Genomic DNA, 22797 nt, shown 5'->3' on the forward strand with positions numbered 1-22797 from the left:
CCCTGCACATCTGAACCTGAACTGGTTCAGAATCTGAAGTTGTAGCAGCATCCTCATGCCAGTTCCATGCATTGCAGCTATGTGGGGAGGGGATAATGAGAAGAGCTTTTTCTCTCTCTTTCCCTTTTATTTTAAAATATTTTAAAGCCAAATTTGCAACATCATTTTTAGAGTTTGTTGAGATCATTCAATGTGCAGTCCTTAGAAGCAAGATTTACCACCAGGGCCTCCCCGAGTCTGCAAAATAGTGCCCACATAGACACTTGTTGAACAAATCCAGGTTTATTGAAAGTAAACATTTACATTGGCTACAATGTTAGAACTATTACAAAGCTGGATAAAAGAGGCTGAGGGAGCAATAGAAAGCAAGTGCAATAAAAAGTGAATAGAGAAAATATTTGGCCTTAATGATCTCTTGGCAGTATTTACATTATGTACATATTGTTAAATAGAATAACTCTAAGGCACCAAAGGCTAAATAGCAGGTTGCAATACTATTCTGTGCACAAAAGTCAAGAAATTTCTTGTAAAGAAGGTTGTATTCTCAAAGAAACATAGGCATATCTTAATGTTTACATAAAGGAGTGGCTGCAGTTTTTAAAAATCTCAAATGATACATTAAGTATTGGGCAGATTGAAGAAACTGTTTTTAGAACATTAAATGATGTTGACTATGTAAATAAGTACTATTTTTTTACTGACTTGCTGGTAAATGTGTAATGTAATCTATTTGTCAAGACAGCTTTTTCACACTTATGGATATGTTTTGTCTAAAAGCTACTTGAAATACTTTTGACCGACAAAAAAACTTAAGTCTATATTTCATGGTGTGTACAAAGTCCCCAAGAAAAATTTACTGGGTAATAATATACATCAAATCCATAGATGATCTGACAAAAATTTCATTGGCAAGAGTTGCCAACATGTTTGAATATTCAGTTTGTCATTCTAGCACAGCAACTGGGGTTACTTTGTTGTTTTGCTCTTTAAACTCTTTAACCCTTTAGTGTGCATAACTGCTTGTGGCTCTTAAGTGATGGGACATGAAAGTGGCCCATGTAGAAAACGAACCTTACAGTGAACTAATTAACTTCTAATTATGCCACTTAGACTTTGCAATAACTCGTTAACTATGTCATTAATCGATGTGACTAAGATGCCAACGCTACAGCCGCTAGGAAGCAGCCAGCAATGTCTGTGTCACGTATGGTCTCAACTGTTGATTTATTTGATGACTTCTGTCTGTAAAATTGTATGTCCCTTACTCTGGAAACCAATTTGCTTTGATAAGCAGTCAAGACTGCAGATAAGCAGTCTTTAGTGCTGAGGTAGTGTTAGAATGAAGAATTCAGCAGGCCAATAGAATAGGATGTTTCTTTAATGTGCTTCAAATGTGACCATGATATCTCTATTTATTTGGATGAGAGATGATCTAAGGTTGAGTGGACCTTCACAATATTAAATTATTATGTGATGAAAGTTGTGGATGAGTTTGTCCTGAATGCTTTCTGCAACTGCATGTCCTGAAACAAGTTATGATTTATGAAACATCAGTAAGGAATGCACTGCTAAAAGTCTTCAAGTGATATTAAAGATTTTAGAATTCCATATTAAATGCTCACGTTTAATCAGTAGAGGAGTAGAAAATTGGGTGACTTCTATGGCAAATTCTTAAAATTTCCGAAGAGGAACCATCCTATCAGTTTGGATTCATCTCTTATTTTTACACAGTGTTTCACAGTAACTCTAAGGATTCAGCACTCTTTAAAATTCAAGTTTAAATAAAAAAATCTTCAAACCCCACATCTGACTGAGATGAACTACCAGCCTGGTACTCCTGGGCACATCAAAGTGCTTCACTGTGACACATTCTCCTTTACTGGATTATTTATATCTCATTACATTTTTTCTCTGCTTCAATTTCCAGTCATTTCATCTCTATTTTGTAGTGAAAGGGGAAGAATGTTTCCTAATGAGAAGTTTCATAAAATTAGCAATATGAGAAAGAATGGACCCTACTCTATTTCACAAATGGGTAGTACTGAGTAGCAATGACCACAGAAATAATATTACTGTTATAAAGGCAATGGATAGATTTCCATTAAACTGCAATACTATCTAAAATGTCTAGAGTCATCAAGTACAATCACCCTAATAGGGCAACTGAGTCATAGGCTGATAATTGCTTGTGAACTTTTTGGAGACCTTGAGTTTTGGAAATAAGGTACTCACCTACTAATGGTATTAGTAGAAATTACATCCTTTAGAAATATAAGCATTTTCATTAATGTATCATAAGAGTTCCAATTTCAAAAGTTCAATAAAAGTTTTACTCTTTTTAGAGTATTTGCTTATAAAAGTTCTGATGCAATTGTGGGAATCTAATTCTGGGAAAGTAATACAACTCGATGATCATTTTAAAGATATCTCATTTAATGATCATAAAATGCCCATCTCTGTGTTGTATTAAATGGGAATTAAACTACCAATTACTTTTCTACTTGAATAGGCAAGTTTTCTTGTACTCTTAAATTGGCAGTAGAAGTTTTCGATGCCAGTTTTCCCTCCTCTTATCTCCCTTGAGTGCAAGTACAGGTTTCCCTTCTGGTTCAGATCCTAGTACTGCAACCCAACTATTAAACAAAGCCATAACTGGTTAGATCAGGGCTTTTCAATTAAGCTAGGAGGCATTTTTCAGACTTTTCAGAGGTTCCTCGCTGGTGATCTAGTAGGAGGATCCCAAGACAAGCCTCCATTTTAAATTTAGGAATTACATCTTTATATTATCAGATGTAGAATGTTCCATAAAATTACTTCCTTTCTTGTTGCCTAGAAAATATCTCAAAATATTATTACAATGACTTAGGAGGTCTGGTAGAAAGAAGCAAATGGTTATTCTCATGCCACCCAAGTCTTCAAATAACTGGTCACTGAACACTCAATAGAGGAGCTAACATGCTGATATTACTCCGTAGCTCAGAGGGACAAGTCATAACAAATCGATGGTTCTTTGAGCAGACACTATTAAACTGATTTGTATCCTAACCTCTTCGAATCTATGTTTTTTTTTTCAGAATTGGTGGCATTTCAATTATTTACAGTATAAGGGAAACAAATGATCAGTAATATCTTCCTACTGCAGCCCTTGACAACATGTATGACGACCCTTCTCTCATCTTTTATGCCAAAGGGAATAAGCATACAAGTTGTCACATCACACCTGCACATGATGACACATTTGTAGTTTTTTTCTGTTTACATAAATTAAAATCAGATATGAGCCTTGATTCAGGGTTTAAATAGAGCGGCAGATTTAATAATTAAATTGCTTCCGTGAATGGCCTGATTCCAAAGGCATCATTCATATAGCAAAATAAACAATGTCAGTTCAAACTTGAAAGGCCTATGAATCTCAGAATCAAAGAAACAGAAAGGATTGGATGAGTGTGTGACTCAACAAAGAAGTGCTGCAAATCGGGGTGAGTTTTCTCTGTGAGCGTGTGTTCTTTTCATGTAAAAGACGCTTCAATGTCTACCTTCTTTCTCAATATGAAAAAAAAATAATCAGAGGTAGCAGATGAAAAATATAAAAATATAGATACTGTAAAAATAAACTCCATTGGAAGAAATAAGAAGTGTGCACTTTCTGTTAATTATGTGGTTCTTTTTAAAAATCAACTAGGTATTTAAATACAGACTTAAGTCACCAGGGACATTGCTTTTCCCTTAGTTGACTTTCAGATGACATTTTAAATTAGATGTATTAACCAGTGGGATGTTTCTTCAAACTATCAAGAAAAAAATGGGTGTAAAATTATTTTGTGTTTGTGAATGAACTATAGTAAATTTGGCTCATACCACGGTTTATGTCCAGACTTACTGCTTATTGATTATGATTTCTGTTCGCTAAATGACAGAATGAAGAAGCTATCCATCTCTGTTGTCAAAATACATTCATGAACATGCACGTGTGTGCTCAGTCACACATCCTGAAACATGACATGTACAGATGGGTATGCTACATGCCTTCTGGCATGGCACTGTCTCCACACCTAACTGCAGTTTTTCTAAGACAGGAGAATAGGAATATCCTTCCTATGGCATTCGAATGTTGATGTGACTCATACTGACTGAGTACACTGCAATGTGCAGATATTGTACTTATTGCAGACTGCCTGGCAGATTTAGAAGCCATTCTAGAACGACCTCAATTCTATTTCAGTACCCTAAAATAGCAGTATATAATACCGAATGTCCAATTAAAGAATTTCATATAAAATATCAGCACAAAACTGTTTTTTCAATCTGTTTATTGTGTATGCAACCCAAACTTCAGTTTAAGTGCTGTTTAATGTTTATTTACTAGATTCCATAACCCTACAATCAGTAAATCTTATACCATTTTAGGCATTTAATGAAATATTTAGAAATACTAAGAAAAGAAAAAAATCAGTATTCAAAGGGTTAATTTTGTTTATAATAACAATAAATTATTTTGTCATCTTCTTCAGTTCAAAATCCAGCTTTGAACCCAAGGAAGGCTTTCAAATCCTGTTATGTGGTGGTCCTTTAACCAGTTGCAGTCTGATTACCAATCACTCGGAGTATCTCTTTGTGAATACCTCCTTCTTGTGTGTTGATATTGGCATCTCCCACCTGGCCATCTTCATAGCTACAACAGAAAGCAGAAACAGGAAACATGGACAAAGATGGCAATTGTTTAAATGACATTAGATCTAATCTCATTAGATTCCTAAAAGTAACCCAAGGAAACAAAAAACACAAGGTAATTTGGATTTAGTTGTATCTAATGCATGTTAAACATGAAACTTGGCATCGTTTGTTCTTTTCTGCCAGACCTTCATTTATTCCCTTCTGTCCATTTCAATGTTAAGTGCTTCATCTCCCATAAAGCATTGCTAGACTTGTAGGGACACCCACATGCAATGCAAGCATCTCTCCCAATGGCTGCTGTGAAATCAACTCCAAAAGAATCCATCACCTTTACCTTCATGCTCCTTGAATTCTGGACTTCTTCAGTCCACTCATGTCTCAGCTGTCCTCTCCCTTAGCTACAATGGCTTCACAGTCTACTCTTGCTTCCTTGCCACGGCCACTTTCTAACTACTGTGTCGCATAATCAGTGCTCCAGTTTTTCTTATCAACCAGAGGTTTGTTCTCTTTGTCTGTAATATTTTTGTTTATGCCAGCACTTCACATAGGACGGCAAGCCAGCTAAGTTCAGCTTAGCAGTAAGAAAGTGAAGACATGGTTCTAAAGGACAGCAATTGCTAAGTGCTCGAGAAAGAAATAATTACATTTTAGATCATTCATTTTCCTCAAATAAGCTGACTTAGGCAATAAGGATTTCCAAAGAACAAATTTTCAAACTTGAAATGATAATATTCAGAGTGAAATAGGTGATGAATTAATTTTATGACACAGAAATGGCTTCAAGAAAAAAGATGTAGAGAAGTGGTAATTACTTCAAAATAGATAACCAGAGGCATGAGCACAGTGTCTCGGAGATGAATGCATGCTTCTGTCTTTTCCGTGCCATACTTAAATTCTCTTGAGATAGCACTAGGTAGAAAAATAAAACACTCTCACACAGAAATGAGAACTTAGCTCCTTACATAATACACTGCCTAAATACAAAGTGATAATTCCACTTGCGTCTAGTCCAAGTTCCAAGAGTGGAATTGGTTCAGAATATTGATTAAACTTGGATGATTCTTACCATATAATTTTCCCAGTCTACATACAACTTGCCCTATTTCATCCACCCCAATGCTGTAACATTACTGTAAGATGGGAACTCATTAAAATGCCTAGCGCATAGTCCAAGCACTAATATTTTCTCAGGAAATGAAACAGTAAATGTCACATTAAGAATCAGAACATGTGTGGGCTGAAGAGATAGCTAAGTAGCAAGAGCACTCACACTGCTCTTAAAGACTCAGGCTTGGTCTCCAGTATCTACAGCAAATGGCTCACAGCCACCTGCATATAACTTCACTCCTAGGAAATCTGAAACTCCTTGCAGGGACAACTGCATGCCTATGGTACACGTAAGCACATACATATACACTCATACAAAGTAATAAATAAAAACATCCCTTTACAAGAATGAGAAAACATTAACAGTTGTTGAAACTAAATCAGAAGTTTGGAGCAGATTGTGTACAGTTATTATTATTGGGCAAGCAAAATATATGATCTTATATTTAAGAAAAGGAAGGGGGTTAACAGGAGGTGGAGGAAGCCAGGAGTTAGAATACAATTGAATGCACTGTTAGATTGCAAGGGTTAGAATGCAATTGGAATGCACTGGGCACATGTACAAAATGCCATAATGAAATGTTCTGCTAATAGAAACCCTAGGAAAAAGTCATGCTGACTTGATTTTTGCATAAACACAGATGGCATGTCCATGTTTCTTAAAAGGAGGCAGGCAGCCTCCCATATAGGTACATGACTGTATTTTGCCAAGACAGACTAACTCTCCAGGATTAGGCTCTAAAGAGGAGGAGGCTGAGAGAGAGTTGAATAGACAGAGAGACGAGGCCAAAGTGCAGGGTGGGTCTTTGTGATTTCAGATTACTGCCTTGGTTTAGCTTTAAACTGCCCTGTTCAGGTGGACTCACTCTCTGTTACAGTTTTGGTACACTCTCCAGCCCCAGCACATTCTATATGATCTGGACCTTCAATGAGTAGCCTAACTGACATGTAGCTTACACACTATTATCTCTGCTATGTGCAATGTGAAATTGATTGGTGATGGGATTTTTATGTAAATCATTATAATTTGCCAACTTTGGCTCAATCTTCCACATTCCCCACCTCCCAACTTAATGTTCTACTTAAGTCACAAAAATGCTGCCTGGGCCTCCTGGTTGATGTGCTCAGGATACATTATATCCTATGAGTAAAGTACATAACATATAGCTCACCACTATATAGCTTGCTCCTGTCTCTGGGTGTGTCTGTCTGTCTGTCTCTTTGTCTGTTTCTGTCTCTCTCGGCTACACTGTTTCATTCCTTAGCTAGCTTTGCCTCTTCTTCCTCAGTCTCCCAGCTCAATGATTTCCTTTTCTCCTGGATATATGCAAACTCCCTCACCTTTTTCAGCATCTCCCAGGTTTTAACTCTCATCTGCATGCTGATCCCTAAAATATTTATCTCCAGACTTGCAACCCTCGCATCTTTTTCTGATACAGTTTTCAGGCATCACCAATGAAATATATCTGAGACATTAAAGTCACATAAACTCTTTCCATTAACATAGATGACTCAATATTTTGTAGATGCCTTCATAGAGTATGAACTGATTGCTCCCGCATAAGCCATCTGTGATAGGATTAGCCATTCATAAAGAGAATTTCATGAGGGGAGGAAGCAGAACTATTCCAAATACTACAGGGGCGAGGCAGGGGCAAAGCAGCGTAGAAGTACAGAGACAGTGTACAAAACTAAAGATGACTTCAGATGTCACTTTTGAGGAGAAACCCAAAGAAGGTGGTAAACCCTGTGCTTGAGCTCTCTCTGAGAAACAGACACTGGGAATGCAGCTATGGATTTGAGCATCTGCTTAGCATGCAATGTCTGAGAGCTTCAAAAGCAGAACCATGTTTCTTCTTTTTTCTTGCCTTAAATTTCTGTGTATCAGGTTGGGCAGGGTGATGTACACCTTTACTCCCAGCACTTGGGAGGAAGAGGCAAGTAGATCTTTGAGCCAGCCTGGTGTACAAAGTGAGTTCCAGAATAGCCAGGGCTAGACAGAGAAACCTTGTCTCAAAAAAACCAGACCAAACCAAAAACAAAAAACAAAAAAAAAAAAACAGCCTCAAGAAATAAAAATAAAAATTCTGTATCTCAAACCTGTATTATCGGTGTAAAATTCAAACAGTTAATAAATCTGTCATGGTACAGCTACAAGATTTCATTGAGAGCAATGACATTAAAAGCAAGAAGAACCCAGTAACTTTTAAAATGAATTCTGTGGGAGACCATGATAGAGCTATAGGAATGGAGGTGTTTATAGGAGAAAATAGTAAAAAAGATAATACTTTGGAGCAAGTAATCATAATGAAGTAAAAGGACACTGGAAATCACAGCTCAGCATAGACAAAAGGCATTATGATGCTACAAGGCATTATAAATCATGGGTCTCACTTGGTGTATGTTGATTTTTTTAAAAAAGGTATTGTTAAGATATCTGAGAACAAATGGTCACTGAGCAGTTAAAATGCAGCCTTCACCCTCTCCTACCCAACAAACACCAAGGGCACACAGACAAATGGACCCACATGGTCAGTGACTGCAAGGAGTCTGGGTTAGGGAGAAGTCCGTGCAGGAAAACAGATAACGCAGCAACAGAAAGATGCCTTGGGCATCAGTAAGTTCGAACTGAGCTGAGGCCCCAAGATGCTTCTGGAAGGAGGGAAGCAAGAAGGAAGAAGAATCAGATAAGGAATGAAAATTAGACACACAGGTGTGAGAGGTGTTACAAAGAGATTTTAAATGCTGGGTTCCACTCTCTCTATATTTATTCCTTAAAAGTATTATTGTAAAAATACCATTTTTTAAAAATGGTATTGTTAGGATCTTTGAGAGCAAATAGTCAATGAGCAGTTAAAATGCAGGCCTTCGTTCCCTCCTACCTGACAAATGGCAATGTATACGAAGACAAATGGAGAGACGCAGAATCTCTGCTTCACGGACAACGAACAGAACCTCAGTCATGAAAATGGGAGCACAACAGCTGACGCTCGGTACCCGAGGCAGGAAACCAGAGGCATGGGCAGGGCTGAGAGGCTACACACCCCTCAGACCTCTACCCTCAGACCTCTACCCTCACAGCACATGGGCACCGCGGAGAACAGACTGGTCTGTGAGGCACTGAGGCTCTCAAGGGTAAGAGGCAGCTGCCATGGACTGTGAGGAAGTGACAGGGTGGCTTAGAGCTTGGAAAGGGACCAGGCTTGGGGACAAGCTGGGTTCATTTAGAGGTCAGAGTTCAAGCAGGGTTCGTTGGCCCTATCAGTATTTATGTTCACACAGGGGATGCCTTCACTGTCAAAGGAGAGGTTCTGCCTTCTAGTTTTGTAAGTAAACTGCTTCCTATCAAAGTCTACAGTTGAACAGTGTCTACCAAATGCATGACTAAAGATGATGTTGATTTTACCTGATAGTCATTATATATTTACCATATACATTTTTCTTGTATCAGCTTAAAACTTTTCAAACTTTGAAAAAAAAACCCAACTAAATAAAAACCATACATAATCCCTGCACTTAGGAAGTTGAGGCAGGAGGATCACAGCTGAGTTCAAAAGCATCATGGATTACATAGTGAGACCCTGTCTCACAAAGCCAAAATTAAAAAAAAAAAAAAAAAAAAAAAAAAAAAAAAAAGTTACTGACCATTGGATAAAATCAAATACAGGGAGCTGCATGGAGGTGGGGCAGAGAAAGAAAAGAGAAGGAAATTTTACTCCAAGGATTTTTAGTCAATCTGAAGGTTAATGAATTAAATTTTAAGAGTAAGCTGTGCCATGTGCAACAGGAAAGCCAAGACACCATAGTCTTCTTGTCCTACTTTCAAGAAAATCTTATCATGCGGAGATATTTGAACTTAAAGGCAGACTGGACTAAAGAGGAATTCCTGAAAAGGACATGGGACTAAGAACTGCTCGGCCCAAAGACCTGACATATTTGGACACATTTTCTGCAGACAAAATAGTTTATGCGATCCTTCCTGATGTTACACTTGAGAACTTGCTAAAGTGTTTTCAGACATAGGGGTAGGTATATACTCTACATTTATTTTCCAAACTACACTGGCCATTCACAGACAGCTCCATCTTGCAGGGAAGGAAGCATCAGAGCTCTGAGCACACAGGCTCTTCTTTCCAGAAAAGTAGGATTTGCAAACCTGATCCAAAACTTTCTTTGGCCCTATACAGCTTATGAACAAGACATCCTCCCCTGCTTCATGGCCATTCCCTGAGCCCATGCCTGGACAATTTGTCAGATCAATTGGTTAATTGATCTGATTTTATTATTTTATCCTAATTATAAAGAATCACAACAGTAAACTTTCATCTCTGCCTCTCAAAACCTCTTGTTCCTAGTAGAACAATCTACATGGTCTAGCCTACAGACTTATAACCCCAGCACTCAGAGGGCTGAGGTAGGATGAATACCGAGAGTTTGAGGCTAGCCTACCCTATGTAGTGAGTATGACTAAAGACCCAGAAAAAAAAAAAAGGAAAGAGGGTGGGGGGAGAGACGTCTGTGAGTGTGGCCTGACATTCGCTGTGCTTGGCCTTCTGCTTCAGCCCATCTGACCCTTTGCAAGTCAGTTCTCTCATTTCTACACATGATAGGTCTTCATATGTTAATACAAGTGTCCCAGTGGTTGGTAGAAAAATCAAACTTTACAACTTCTACTACTAGAAATGGGCTGGGATCTGGTTATAGCATCCGTATTGCTGCATTGCCTAAAATATTTATTGTTAGTTGCATTATTTGGAGATTTCCTAAAAAATTAGTTTTCCAACATGCACCTCTCCTCCCACAAGCAGTCCAGTGTTCTCAGTTTTATTTTAGTACTTTGTTTCACACCAGGCGGTTCCATAGAATTTTCCCATTAGTTTAGGTTTCTCTCCTGCACTGCCGAGATGCAAGAGAGATTTTGAAGAAGACAATACATGACTATATTCTGACATAGTTCTGAGAAATCAGATTAGCATAGCAATTGTCTTAATTTTCAGTTTTTATCTACTACTTATAAGAAATGCATATTAACTTACATTGTCAGGCTTAGTTCTTAGCATCCGTGACCATGCCGTGTAATAAAATATTGGTTTAAATAAGAAAAAATATTATAGACTGGGTTATTGCCTAATGGTTAATTTCATCCTCACTGACTTACTCTTTCCTAGCTGCTACACTCATAAGGGAGGAACAACCTTGTGGGATTGTGTCTTTTATGAAGGAAGAGACTAAAAGCTGTGATTAGAATGTACACTAATGAGTGAATGCATTTTCTCCTTAGTGTGTTCTGAATTTATCAGTCTTACCTAATGAGTTCCATCTACTGAGGATGAAAAAAAATAAAAGATAACATCTCATTGTGTTTACAAAGCAATGAAAATTACCTTAATAAAGATTTCCTCTGTGAATCATTTTGAAAGCCTCTGGGCACACTGGTTTTCATCACACATCTTCACTTCTCTATTCACTATTGTGGAGAACAGGAGTCCTTTTCTCCTATAATTATTCCTCTACATGTGTCTTATGTATCATTTAAGAAAATATAAAAAAGTCATATTAAGAACTGAGCTGCTTCTGTATGTAAGGCTATTTGTTCTCTTCAATAAATCTGAATTTTTGTAAACTACAAAAGAACAGACTACAGGAAAAGACCCTGGAGTTATCCTTTTATCAACATCTCAGGATTACTAGATAGATAAGGTAATTCTGTAATTGAAGCTTAGTCAAGAAAAATGAGAATGATTTATGAGCTTTGTACTAGAGACCTACATTGGCTTAATCTCCTAATAATCTTATAATGAAATGTATATGGACAGCTTTCCTAGTAGCTCACAGGCCCTCTGAGTCCTTGCTGTCATTTGTCCCTCCTAGGCTGACCTGTATAGACTTCAGTCATGTGCTCCACTGGCCTCCACTTTGAGTAGTTTGATCAAGTCAGGGTCCTGCCAAAGGACCCCTTCCTGACTCAGCCATCTGGACCAGAGGATGTATAACAATCCTACTGCTGTTAGATCCAAAATGCTACTGTAGGTGTGCTGAGGCCCCACAGCTATACCTTTGCAAATCATCTAATTGTAGGTAATAAAAGTACCAATGTTCTTTGTGAGCCATCTGCTTGCTGTTGAGTCTCTAAGTGATGCAGGTAGGCATACTGATCTCATTTTATGGATGAAGTTTAGAGAGGTTATACAACTAGGTGATTGTTCTTCCTAATTTCTGTGGTGTTGAAACTCAAACTCTCTGATAAAACCAGGAGCTGCTATACCCATTGCTGTGAAACTTGTAGCCAGTTTATAAATACTGTAAGAAAATCATAATTTGTGGACAAGCCTTCCACATTCTCTTGGATCCAAACATGGAACACATGGACCAATAACGGACTGTAGAAATGTTAATGCCATCACATTGACATACTTATAAAGGGACCCAGATCATTTTTCAACTTGTTTTTAGATACCCCATAAGCTATAAAAACCAACAACTCAGTTCATTCTTAAAATCATTTCTGTGCCAAGGTCAGGAAAGAGGTGTGACCAGGTAGGGGAAGTGGGACTACAGAGGCAAAGATGGAGTGAAGACTCAGGCTGGTTTACTACATCCATGGATTTGGAATGAAAAGAACGCTTTTCTACTTGTGAGCCAACCAATACACAGGCCAACATGCAATACCTGGCTAGCCTATATACAATGAAATGCACATTAATTTTTATAGAACACTTTCATTATTGCCTTCTCTGTCTCTGGTTCTAAAATCTTTCATCATTTAAGCATATATAGATGGTTTTCCTTTAGTTCTTACTAGATTAACAGCATGGAACCATCACTAACCTCAATAAGCTTACTGAGATGTAACAATCACTAGACTCATGAGAAGTTCTATTGTTTGTTTGTTCTATCTGGCAGCTAAAGTGAGCAGACAATACTGCAGCCAGTCTTCCATTTGTAGAAAACACAGTATTCTACAAATCTGAGCATGTATACTTACACAAAAAAGAATCGTGTACAGACATGGTCCGTGTTCGGGACAACCCATATCTCGCCATGCTTGTGCAGGTCAGGTGACGTGATCACTGTAAGTGGAAGACATAATTAAATACCTATTTCATTCTAAAGAAATAGGAATCCATTTAAGTAACTACTGTCTGTCTCTATGAAATCTAAAGGCAAAAAGAGCTGTCCAAATGAACATATAATACATACCTAACCATTTCAGCTATCAATAAATTTAAATGAAGTCAGCAAAAGGCCACTTCACAATTAAGGGAGTCATCTGACCACTATCAGAAACAAATTGGTCCTGAGAGTACAGTCAGCAACTTACTGTCACACAAAACAGTCAGGTGTGGCACACGTGAGACAGACACTAGAGGATAAGGAAAGTCTTGACTCAGAAAGAAAAGATAACTTGAAGCCCGCCAGACATTAGACCAAGAACAAAGAAAAGCCTATGATCTTCCAAACCACCTCGCAGTCTTCCTGCACTGAGTTCAGGACGAACCGCCTTCCCTGGAGTGATGGGAAGTCCTATCGTGCTATCTTCTCGGTGCATGGCTCATTCAAGGTTTTCATTATCTTACACAGTCAAGCACCAACTTGAAGAGGAAGCCTCTCAAGAACAAATAAGAATTACACTATCTGAAAGTGGAGTTACGTTTGGAAAATCTGCCAGGAAAAATACGGCCCTGTCTGAACCCACGCCAGTTCTGCACTTTGGGTTCAGCCTCTGCGATCTCACTTATGCTCATTTCCCACAGTGCCGTCTGAGATAGTCTTAAGGAACAACACTTCACTATTTCATCATGAAACTCTCCGTAAACACACTTCAGTTCTGAAATACAAAGCTAGGATGTAAGACGCAGGCACTCACCTTCACATAAGGCTATGCATTTCAAGTTACGGCTTTGCAGGAACTGGGATTGCTGTCCTTTTTTCTGAGACTAAATCATAAAACAATTGAAAAATTACAGTTAACAGTAAAATGGGGCACTCTAGAAAACATCAACAAGTGCTTGCCATTAATAAACATGAACTGAGAAGACAGTTGTGAAGTGTAATCTACCAATGTCTATGCATTCTTTTAACTTCCAGCTGGTTTTGTTATGTCATTTAATGTATGTAAATTATCTTTGTCAAGTCATTCATAAAGGCCACTGACCTGAAGCAATGTTAAAACAGTACAGTAGTCTCAGAACACACAAGTAGAATTCAAAGTTAGTTTTACCGGTGTGGCTGACAAATTTACATCAAGGCAAACAATGAAATTTGCATGATGTTTTCAAACATTAAAATCAGCCACTTTGGATATTGCAACCAGCAAAACCAACCCATATTTACAGCAACGTTTACTAAAGCTACAGAGGTTTCAAAAACCTTCAGGCAGAAGTCAGTTTTACTTCAGATATTAGATGAGCAAAGTTCATTTCATTATTCATCAGATGGGTTTCAGTTTCCTGACTATAGTCTTATATTCTCACAAGAGCATGAGATTTGGTCCGACTCTTCTCTGTCCGGAATGTTCTCTCAGAGCCATGTGGCTCATGCTGCCTCCATCTCTAATGCTATACTCAAAGGCATTCCCTTCTCAGAAGTATTTTCTGCAGACCACACCATTTAGCATTCACTCCTGTATCAACTTCTCTATAACATTAAACATCCCTTTCTGCGAGGTCTTCTTCCTTGCCATTTAATAATCCATTGACTTAAGCATATTTATGGTTTGTTTTGTAAAGAGGACAGAAGGAGTAATCTACTTTTATTCCCCAGAGTCCAGATTCCTCTGGTAGTACAATGAGACACCAGGATATGTGTGTGTGTGTGTGTGTGTGTGTGTGTGTGTTCATTAATGTATATTAATTATTACCTACAAGCAATGAGATTTTTGCATTTAAAGTGAGTTTGACTCCCTTATGAGTAATGACCACTAAAGTACATTTGTTAGGCTTAATAATCCTCAGAATGTATTGACATCCGGCTGCGCCTCACTGTTCACCCCGAGTTGTGAGTGGCCACAGCACCTGTGATGCACTGCTGCTTTTACTACTTGAAGCTGGCTCGTCCTTGGTTGACACCTTCTGCTTCTTGTTCATCCCTGAAAAAAAAAAAAAACAACAGCACAGTAACTCAGAGACACAGCTGACTGAAGCAAACGAAAGTACAATCGATGTATGTCAAAAATTGTACTGTAGGCAGAAGTCTAATCACACCATGCCAGATGCAGACACGATAGACGCATGAGGCAACAGCTGCTTGGACCCCAGACCCCAGAGCTGATGGTCTGCAGGTCTGGAAACTCCCAGAAGAGTAGTAAAATAGGAAATTCTTTTTGTTCTTTGCATTAAAAATGAGGATAGAAAATTATTTTGTATACACTATAATTACAGTACTCATAGAAGTTGATTTTAAAATGTTTAGTAAATTAGAATTAACTTTCATCCTTATTGTCTGCTGAGTACTTGGACAGGATACAGAGTGGAAAATTCAGACAGGAGAAAAGAGAGCTTTCACCATGGCATTGTAAACTGCTAATATACACTCGCTTCTGTGTAGAAATTATAGTCTTTCTAACTCAAACAACTATAAGTTCTTTTGCCTGTGCTCAATCATAAATTTTAGCTTTTGCTCTACTGAAGTCACAATATGATATTCTTCTGTGAAATAGTTTAGAAAAAGAGAACCAATGTGTATTTTATTGTAGACTATGCAAAAACTAAATCTATGAGAATGTTCAACATACTACCACACCAGAAACTGAGAGATTCATGAGTTTCAATGAGGATCTTGAATGTGTGTCAGGGGCAAAGCTGCTCAGAAATTTGCTAAGTTTAACCTTTTCCAAGCCAAGCATTCTCTGGAAGTTACATGGGTAGGTAGGAATAGACATGACATGTAGAACATGGGGAACGGCAAAGTATTACATGCAGGGCTGTTCCATGGTCTAGGCTCTATGTCTTCAGACCTCAAAACTAACCATAACTTCATCTATCTCTGGAGATTTTATACCCCTACTCCTGCCCCAACCTGGGCTATGGACAGAATTCAAGGTCTCTATCACCAATCTACATTCCAAGTCCTTGATTCTTCCTTTTAGAAATAAGTCAAGAGCCACTCAGATACTGATAAAAGCTATAGACTTTCTTCTAGATAAATGCACACACAAAGACAATATTTCACATCCATTCAGTCTGTACCTAGTCTCCTCCCAACTGTTTCTACAATCCCATTTAAGGACTCTATGCACTAGCATAAGAAACAGAAATCAAAATTTTGATTTTTTTTGTTGTTACTTTTGTTATATATGCTGATGATGTACTATTTAGCTAAACAGTATTTAGTTTTAAATATGATTTTAGTTATTTCCTGTTGCCTATCTCAATATTATTTTGTCTGTCTGACATTTATCTTTAGTGCTATGTTGATATCTCAGAATAACAGTATTTCCTCTTTTAGTTATTTATTCACTTTTCATTTCAATATCAGATCCTAGTACCCCCTTACACACAGTCTCTTCCATATCCTCCCCCATTCCCCCTCCCCTTCTCCTCTGAGATGGGGGAAAGCCATTCCTGAATCATGTCTTTCATTCCCACCATACTCATACACATTAAGTCACTGTAGGACTCGAACCATCCCATACCACTGAAGTCAGACATGGCAGCTGAGTTAGGAGAATGGGATCCACAAACAAAACCCCTCTCTCCCTTCCCCATTTATAACATTATTTCTGAACTTACTTGCTCTATTACAATGTAACAGATGGTATATATATACACAATTTCATATGACTTGAGAAACAAGATCATGAAAGCCACACAAAAGGTGCCTGATGGATCAGCCACATCTAGGGAACTGGGTGTAAGTTCCAATTCATTTCCATCCCCCGGTGTCAAGCCTGGGGTCAGGCTTTCTTAAGACAACCAGAACAAACCATCTCCCAACTGAAAGCTACACAGTGGATACTTTGAGAAACTGAAAAAACACATGATGAGCTGATTCACTAGATTCACTGATGTGAAGACTCTAGGGACAGAATAAAGGGCTGTTTATCCTTATATGTAAGACTACTTGCCAAGTAATACTAGTCATGTGGTAACATCATTCTTAACTCTGCCTAATTATAACTCTTCATTATATTTTTATAGTTCTCATTTTTTGTTATCTAAAATTGTACATTTTTTCCATTAGCCTTTTATTGTCTTTTTGATAACTGATATTTCTAAGTCTTTGTTTTAAGTACTCAATTTACGTCACTACTCAAAAGCAACTTATTGTGGTTGAATCTGAACAGAACTTGACTAATGAACCGACAGATGGGCCAGGTTAATGGTCTCTTACATAATAGACTTCTCTAAGTGTTTCCTGCAATTTGGAAATACTGAGATTTAGCATTCAGGAACCATGTGTAAAACATTCCCTAAAAATGTGCAGTGTGATCATGCCCTCTCTCTCTCTCTCTCTCTCTCTCTCTCTCTCTCTCACATACACACACACACACACACACATACACACACACACACACACACACACACACACACACCCATGCTGTACAAGTAGTTAAAAGAATCAAATACTAAGATTTTAGGGAAATCTTGAGAAATTGTTATTTGCTTTCTTTTAAATTCTGATTTGAATCTGTTTACAAAGTGTTTAATTACCCTATAGTCAAATTTTAAAAACACAAAGACACACTAACCATAAATTCCACTATACAAGGAATTGTTCAATGCCAATAAACAGGAGATCATTCTTTCCATGTTTAAAATTTTCCAAGCTCCCTATAACATATGCTTTCAGTTTACCTCCAGTATCCTCCATCTCATCAAGTAGTTAAAATTCAAATGCAGGAAATTAAAAATCAAATGCAGGATTACCTGAGTAACCAAACGATATGCTTGACATTGGACTAAGATAGATCCCACTTCCATACATCGCACCATGGAGCTACAACATGAGATGTAAGAGAAAGACATCCATCAGTGGTTTGAATTAACATCATACAAAAGAGGGCAGTTGGTTTCATGCTGCAACATGAGGTCATCGATCAATTTTGCTTCAGTTATTTTGTGAAAATGTATTCATCGCTAATTAGAAATTCTGGGTAATATTTTAAATAAATGCATTAGAGCTCAACATCTCCCCTTTAAGAACAAATGGACTCTTACTAAGACATGCAAAAACGTTACCTGTAGACGCGTGTTAGAGGCAACGACCAGACCATTCCTCAGGATAGAGTGCCAGTTTTCTATGTGAGAGCCACTAAAACACAGGAGCAGGGAGGGAAAAACACAAGGGCACGAAGTCAGGTATCTCTACAATTGGTCTTCACTTAAAAAGCCATGATGCTTCCAGAAGTTCTGAGTTTTCAAGTTAAATATTCAAATGGCTGATTTGTTAGTGTCAACATCAGAGACAGTGTTTTCTTCCCCTTCACTTCTAGAAGACTGGTAGACCAGAAGACCAGGTGGAGACCACCCTCCCTTCACAGCCATACTCACTGAAATGCGAAGGTGCTCCCAAAGAGCTTCTTGGCAGCTCTGAAGTTGGACTCTTTGGCTGGTGGACTGCTGAGAAGGAGGAACTGGTGTGGAGTGTGCATGAACTTCAGTTGCTGCCATGCAAAGGGATAATAAGCGATGCCATGTCAACATTTTACCAGTTTAAGTATCACCCAGGTTATCTGATTTCAACAGAGAAATTTTATACTAATGACTTTTTCAGACTGGTTTATAAACCTACATGTTTTTTAGAAACCTGCTTAAGTTAGACCTCACATGGAATCACCCACAGGAAGCGACTTCTTTGGGTTAGCCAGAAAGCAAGAGGTGGCAGACCAGACCACGACATTGATGCTTAAGAGTCCAGTTCGCTGTCCTGCTCACACTGGACTGTTCTCGAGGACATTTCTTTTTTAAGACTTTATTATAGAACTCAGGGCATATATTAGCAACTTCACACAAAAAATTAGTTATTATTCTGCAGTCAATATGCAATTTTAAAATGAAGACCATCCTCCAGCTTTATTTTCATGCTCTTTAACCATGGGACAAGATGAGGTGAACTGGTTGACACAACTCCCTAACTCTTTCCCTTTCAGCTTGGATACTTACCGAGGAACATAACATGCAGCAATCTCCCATGTGGAGATTTGAAAATAAGGAGAGACGAGTTTTCAATGCTGCTCTTAGGAGGTGATGAGCACTGCAATCAGGGACCACTAGCTTCTCAGAAAGATTGTTTAAACACTACTTAGGCTGATAAGCAAAGAGTTTGAATCTAGCATTTCAAATATGGAAAGGCAGAACTCTGGCAGCACAATCTCTCCCTACATGTCACTTTTCAAACTTTTATAGGAAGTAAACACTCTCTCAAATGGATGTTTTTTAATTCATTTCACATAGGTTTGATGTCTCAAAAGGGTTTGCAGCTCATGCACAAATGGAAACTGAAGAATTAAGCTAGGTCAGATCCTCCTTTGGACAAGCTGCCTGAGAACCACAGTGGTCAGATTTTGTAGCTAATACTTTCTCCCATTTATATGAAAACACAACTTACCCGGTTGACTGGCAGTTTCACAATATGTGACCTATTACTTGAGATGACCCTGAAATTGAAATGATCAGTCAGTCACAACTGAGGAGCAAATATATGGACTATTTTGCATGATAATCAGCAAATGATGGATATGTAGATTTGCTGTGATACAAACAAAAATCAGTAATGCTTTTCAGTTGATTATGTAAGTTTGGTTTACTTAGTAACATAATCTAAGGAGCTTATGTAACAACAACAATAAAAAGATGCTTTTATCTGAGAAAACTCACTGGGAAAGTAGTACTGTAAAACTTGTGAAGATGTCATTTTTTTAAAAACCACAACGGTAAATATTAGCAACACAAACATTTTTGGAGATTCAGTGCTTTCAAATAATGAGAGTCTACCAGTGTGAAGCCAATTCATGGCCTTGATCATTTTGTTTCCAACATCTCTTGGATGAAAAATGGCTTTCAATAAAGATTCTGTTTGTTGAAACAGGTAAGGATATCTTTGAGTTGATATACTTGACAGTGGCTTATCCACAAAAGTTAACATAGTTGACACTGAGGTGGACCATTTTAACTCAAGTATCTGAAACCATGAATACTTCATAGTCTACTGTGTATAAAATAGAAGAGGAAACTGAAAAATGTTTGACCAAAAGACCACCTTTAGGAAGGCAAGCTAAAGACATGCCAGAGAGAGAGGAATAACCCATGCATTAATGAGATGCTGTACTTTTCCTTCCCAGAATGCCCACCCCGTAGTGCATTAGCTTTACTGGGCCCAAGGGCAGAAAGATTAAATCAATTTATTCTTTCACTTTTCTTATTAGAAAAATCAGAATGTGCTTCTATCTCTTTTTCTAAGCATAATTTCCTCAATATCTGGGCTTTGTCCACATCTGAGCCTTCTTCACTCCTTGCCTAAAGCTCTCTGCCCACCACATGGCTGCCTGTCCACCATATATCTGACTTCAGTGCCAGCTTAAATGGGATGGTCTGTTTTCTTCTTCTCCCCATTTCCCCTAGGCAGCTGTTGAGGGTTTTACAGCTCAACTATCCTATCCTGACCCCACTGCCCTCCAGCTTCTGCTTGAGTCCCTTCTTGAATTCTTTTATTAATAAGTTAAAGTGTCCTAACATGGGATCCTAATTTCCTCTCTGTCATCTGGTGAGCAATCTGGTACCTCAAAATTCCAGTTGTTCATTTTCTTACTTTTATCTTAAGTATGATGAGAAAATATGAGACTTTAAAAATGTTATGTTCTCTGCATCTGTCAGTATTTTCATAACAGATCCTAATACATCAGGCAAATTTCTTTAACTGAAGTTTGTCATGGTCTTATTAGATCATATGGTCTATAACATTCTACTAAGCAAAAGAATTCAGAATCCTGAGGAAACTAGACTCTTGTCAGTTGGGTAACGGGGTTTTTTGTTTGTTTGTTTGCTTGCTTTGTTTTGTTTTTTTTTTTATTATCTTTAACTTTTTTTACAGTCCCATCATAATCCCCCTCCCAGTTTGCTCTCCTACAGTTCCTCAGCCACTGCTTATTACTCCCAGTGCTTATACTATGTATCCATCTCTTGTAATATGTACCCATATTATGTACCCATTATTATGTATTATGTACATAATATGTACCATCTCTTGTTATATATATATATATGTATGTATACATATATACATATATATATATGTATGCATATATGTGCTACTCTATGATAACCATGGTAATTTTATTTAAGTGATTTCAGAAAAGCCATGTACATAAAACCCTTATAAACTCTTATTGTCTAGTCTTTGCATATGTAAAAGGACAGATTACTTGAAGCAGACATCAGAGCAAGGTGTGTTCTTTAGGTCACCTCTCCTTTCTGCTGGAGAGTCCTTCTAGAAACCAGCAGAATCCTAGAATCCATACTGTGTCCCTCACCAAGGCCCACCCATAAACAGTACATCTTCTGCAGTGGTCAAGCAGAGTCAGGCAAAATTTTCCCATCCTTGTTAAGGATTCAAAATATCTAAAGCATATTTTGTGATTTTTTTTTCAATAAAAAAGACTGAAAAGGATTAAGTTTTATCACCAAGTCCTCACTGAACTAGAAAATTAAATGAACCAAAATACTTTCAGCACATAATCTAATTAAGCGTATCCTTTAAGACTGTAAACTAACCGCTGTCAAATGCATTGTGTGCTCCTACTTGTGCATACAACAGCAACTTCCTCCTCTTGTGATGTACTAGTTTTAATTAAAGCGAGAGTCATTAAGGACTCTTGGGTGGAGAAAAAAAAAATCACCAAGCATCACAAGGCTTTAGAACTGTGGCTTTGCAGGGCTTATGAAATAGTCCCTCTTCCTCAGAAACAGAAAGAACTACTGATATGATTTTTATTAGGAGAAAAACTATAGTCTTATACCATTGCAGAAGTGGATGAGCAAGGGGATCCTGTTTATCCATCTGCTTCTTGATTTCCAGATAGGGTGCCTGAAAGATAAAATTACATTCCTTCATTTTTCTTTAAAATTTACCTTTTCCCCCAACAAAAGAAAATCAGATTAAATGATATAGTCTAGCTAAGACAAAACCTGTCTAGCCAATTATCCTCTTCACACAGGGTAAGGGAATCATGAACAGACTTGCATCCTAGCTTTAAGAGTCTTGACCAACAGGAGAGCCCAAGAGACTCCTAAAACAATATGGTTTATTATTGTTGCCCTTGGTTACTTCTCAGAAGTTGGAGGTTATTGCTGAAGACACAGTGTACTTTGGACAAAGGACTCAGAAGATTCAAGTTGGATCTGACCTGAAAACTTGTTCTCTGAGGACTAGCTTTCATGGTACCAAATGGTGCTATTAAACTGCCAAGGGAGAAAAGTAACCAATAGTCCACCCCAGTTGTGAAGCCTGTGAACCACAACAATAACCCCTCATAACAAGGTATCCCTACTGGTGCAATAATAGCACTTGCATTTTGATAATAACCAGTAGTAGTCTGGACTTAAAGCCTCTTCAAAAACGAATTTATACCTGGTATTGGAAACCAAATCTTTGTGAAGCATGGAAACCCATGCTTTGTGAGGTCATGCATATTAGAGATGAACATACGGTTGTCACGTTCCCAAACCAATATAATGTCTAACTTCATCCTGAATACTTATACCCTTAGGCAACTGTAGCATGTGCTTCCTCGCTCTCTCTCTCTCTCTCTCTCTCTCTCTCTCTCTCTCTCTCTCTCTCTCCCCTTTCTCTCACTCTCTCTCTCTCACAAACACACACACACATGTACACATGTACATACATACACACACACACACACACACACACACACACACACACACACACACACAGGTTTTCTGATGAACCTCATTACAGAAAGCCACGATAGGTCAAAACACAAATAATAACTGAGCATGTAGTACCCTGCCCCATTTGATAAGTCTACATTGCAATCCCTACACCTAAGGTATAAAGAACACC

At 38.0% G+C, this 22797-nt stretch overlaps 1 protein-coding gene across 1 annotated transcript in view; it reads right to left on the minus strand.

Moving 5' to 3' along the window:
- Positions 1 to 272: 272 nt before the first annotated feature.
- Positions 273 to 22797, minus strand: part of Parp8 (poly(ADP-ribose) polymerase family member 8) — a 166204-nt gene continuing 143679 nt past the window's right edge. Inside the window, exons 19-27 of the mRNA XM_031360006.1 lie at positions 21737 to 21804; positions 19330 to 19378; positions 18273 to 18385; positions 17961 to 18033; positions 17649 to 17718; positions 14796 to 14869; positions 13649 to 13718; positions 12767 to 12851; positions 273 to 4672 (exon numbers count right to left, since the gene is read on the minus strand). Of these exons, the coding sequence (XP_031215866.1) occupies positions 4570 to 4672; positions 12767 to 12851; positions 13649 to 13718; positions 14796 to 14869; positions 17649 to 17718; positions 17961 to 18033; positions 18273 to 18385; positions 19330 to 19378; positions 21737 to 21804 (705 nt within the window). The 3' untranslated portion in view covers positions 273 to 4569. The remainder of the gene's footprint in view (positions 4673 to 12766; positions 12852 to 13648; positions 13719 to 14795; positions 14870 to 17648; positions 17719 to 17960; positions 18034 to 18272; positions 18386 to 19329; positions 19379 to 21736; positions 21805 to 22797) is intronic.

Source organism: Mastomys coucha, unplaced genomic scaffold (assembly GCF_008632895.1).
Source record: "Mastomys coucha isolate ucsf_1 unplaced genomic scaffold, UCSF_Mcou_1 pScaffold8, whole genome shotgun sequence".
Classification (NCBI taxonomy): Eukaryota; Metazoa; Chordata; class Mammalia; order Rodentia; family Muridae; genus Mastomys; species Mastomys coucha.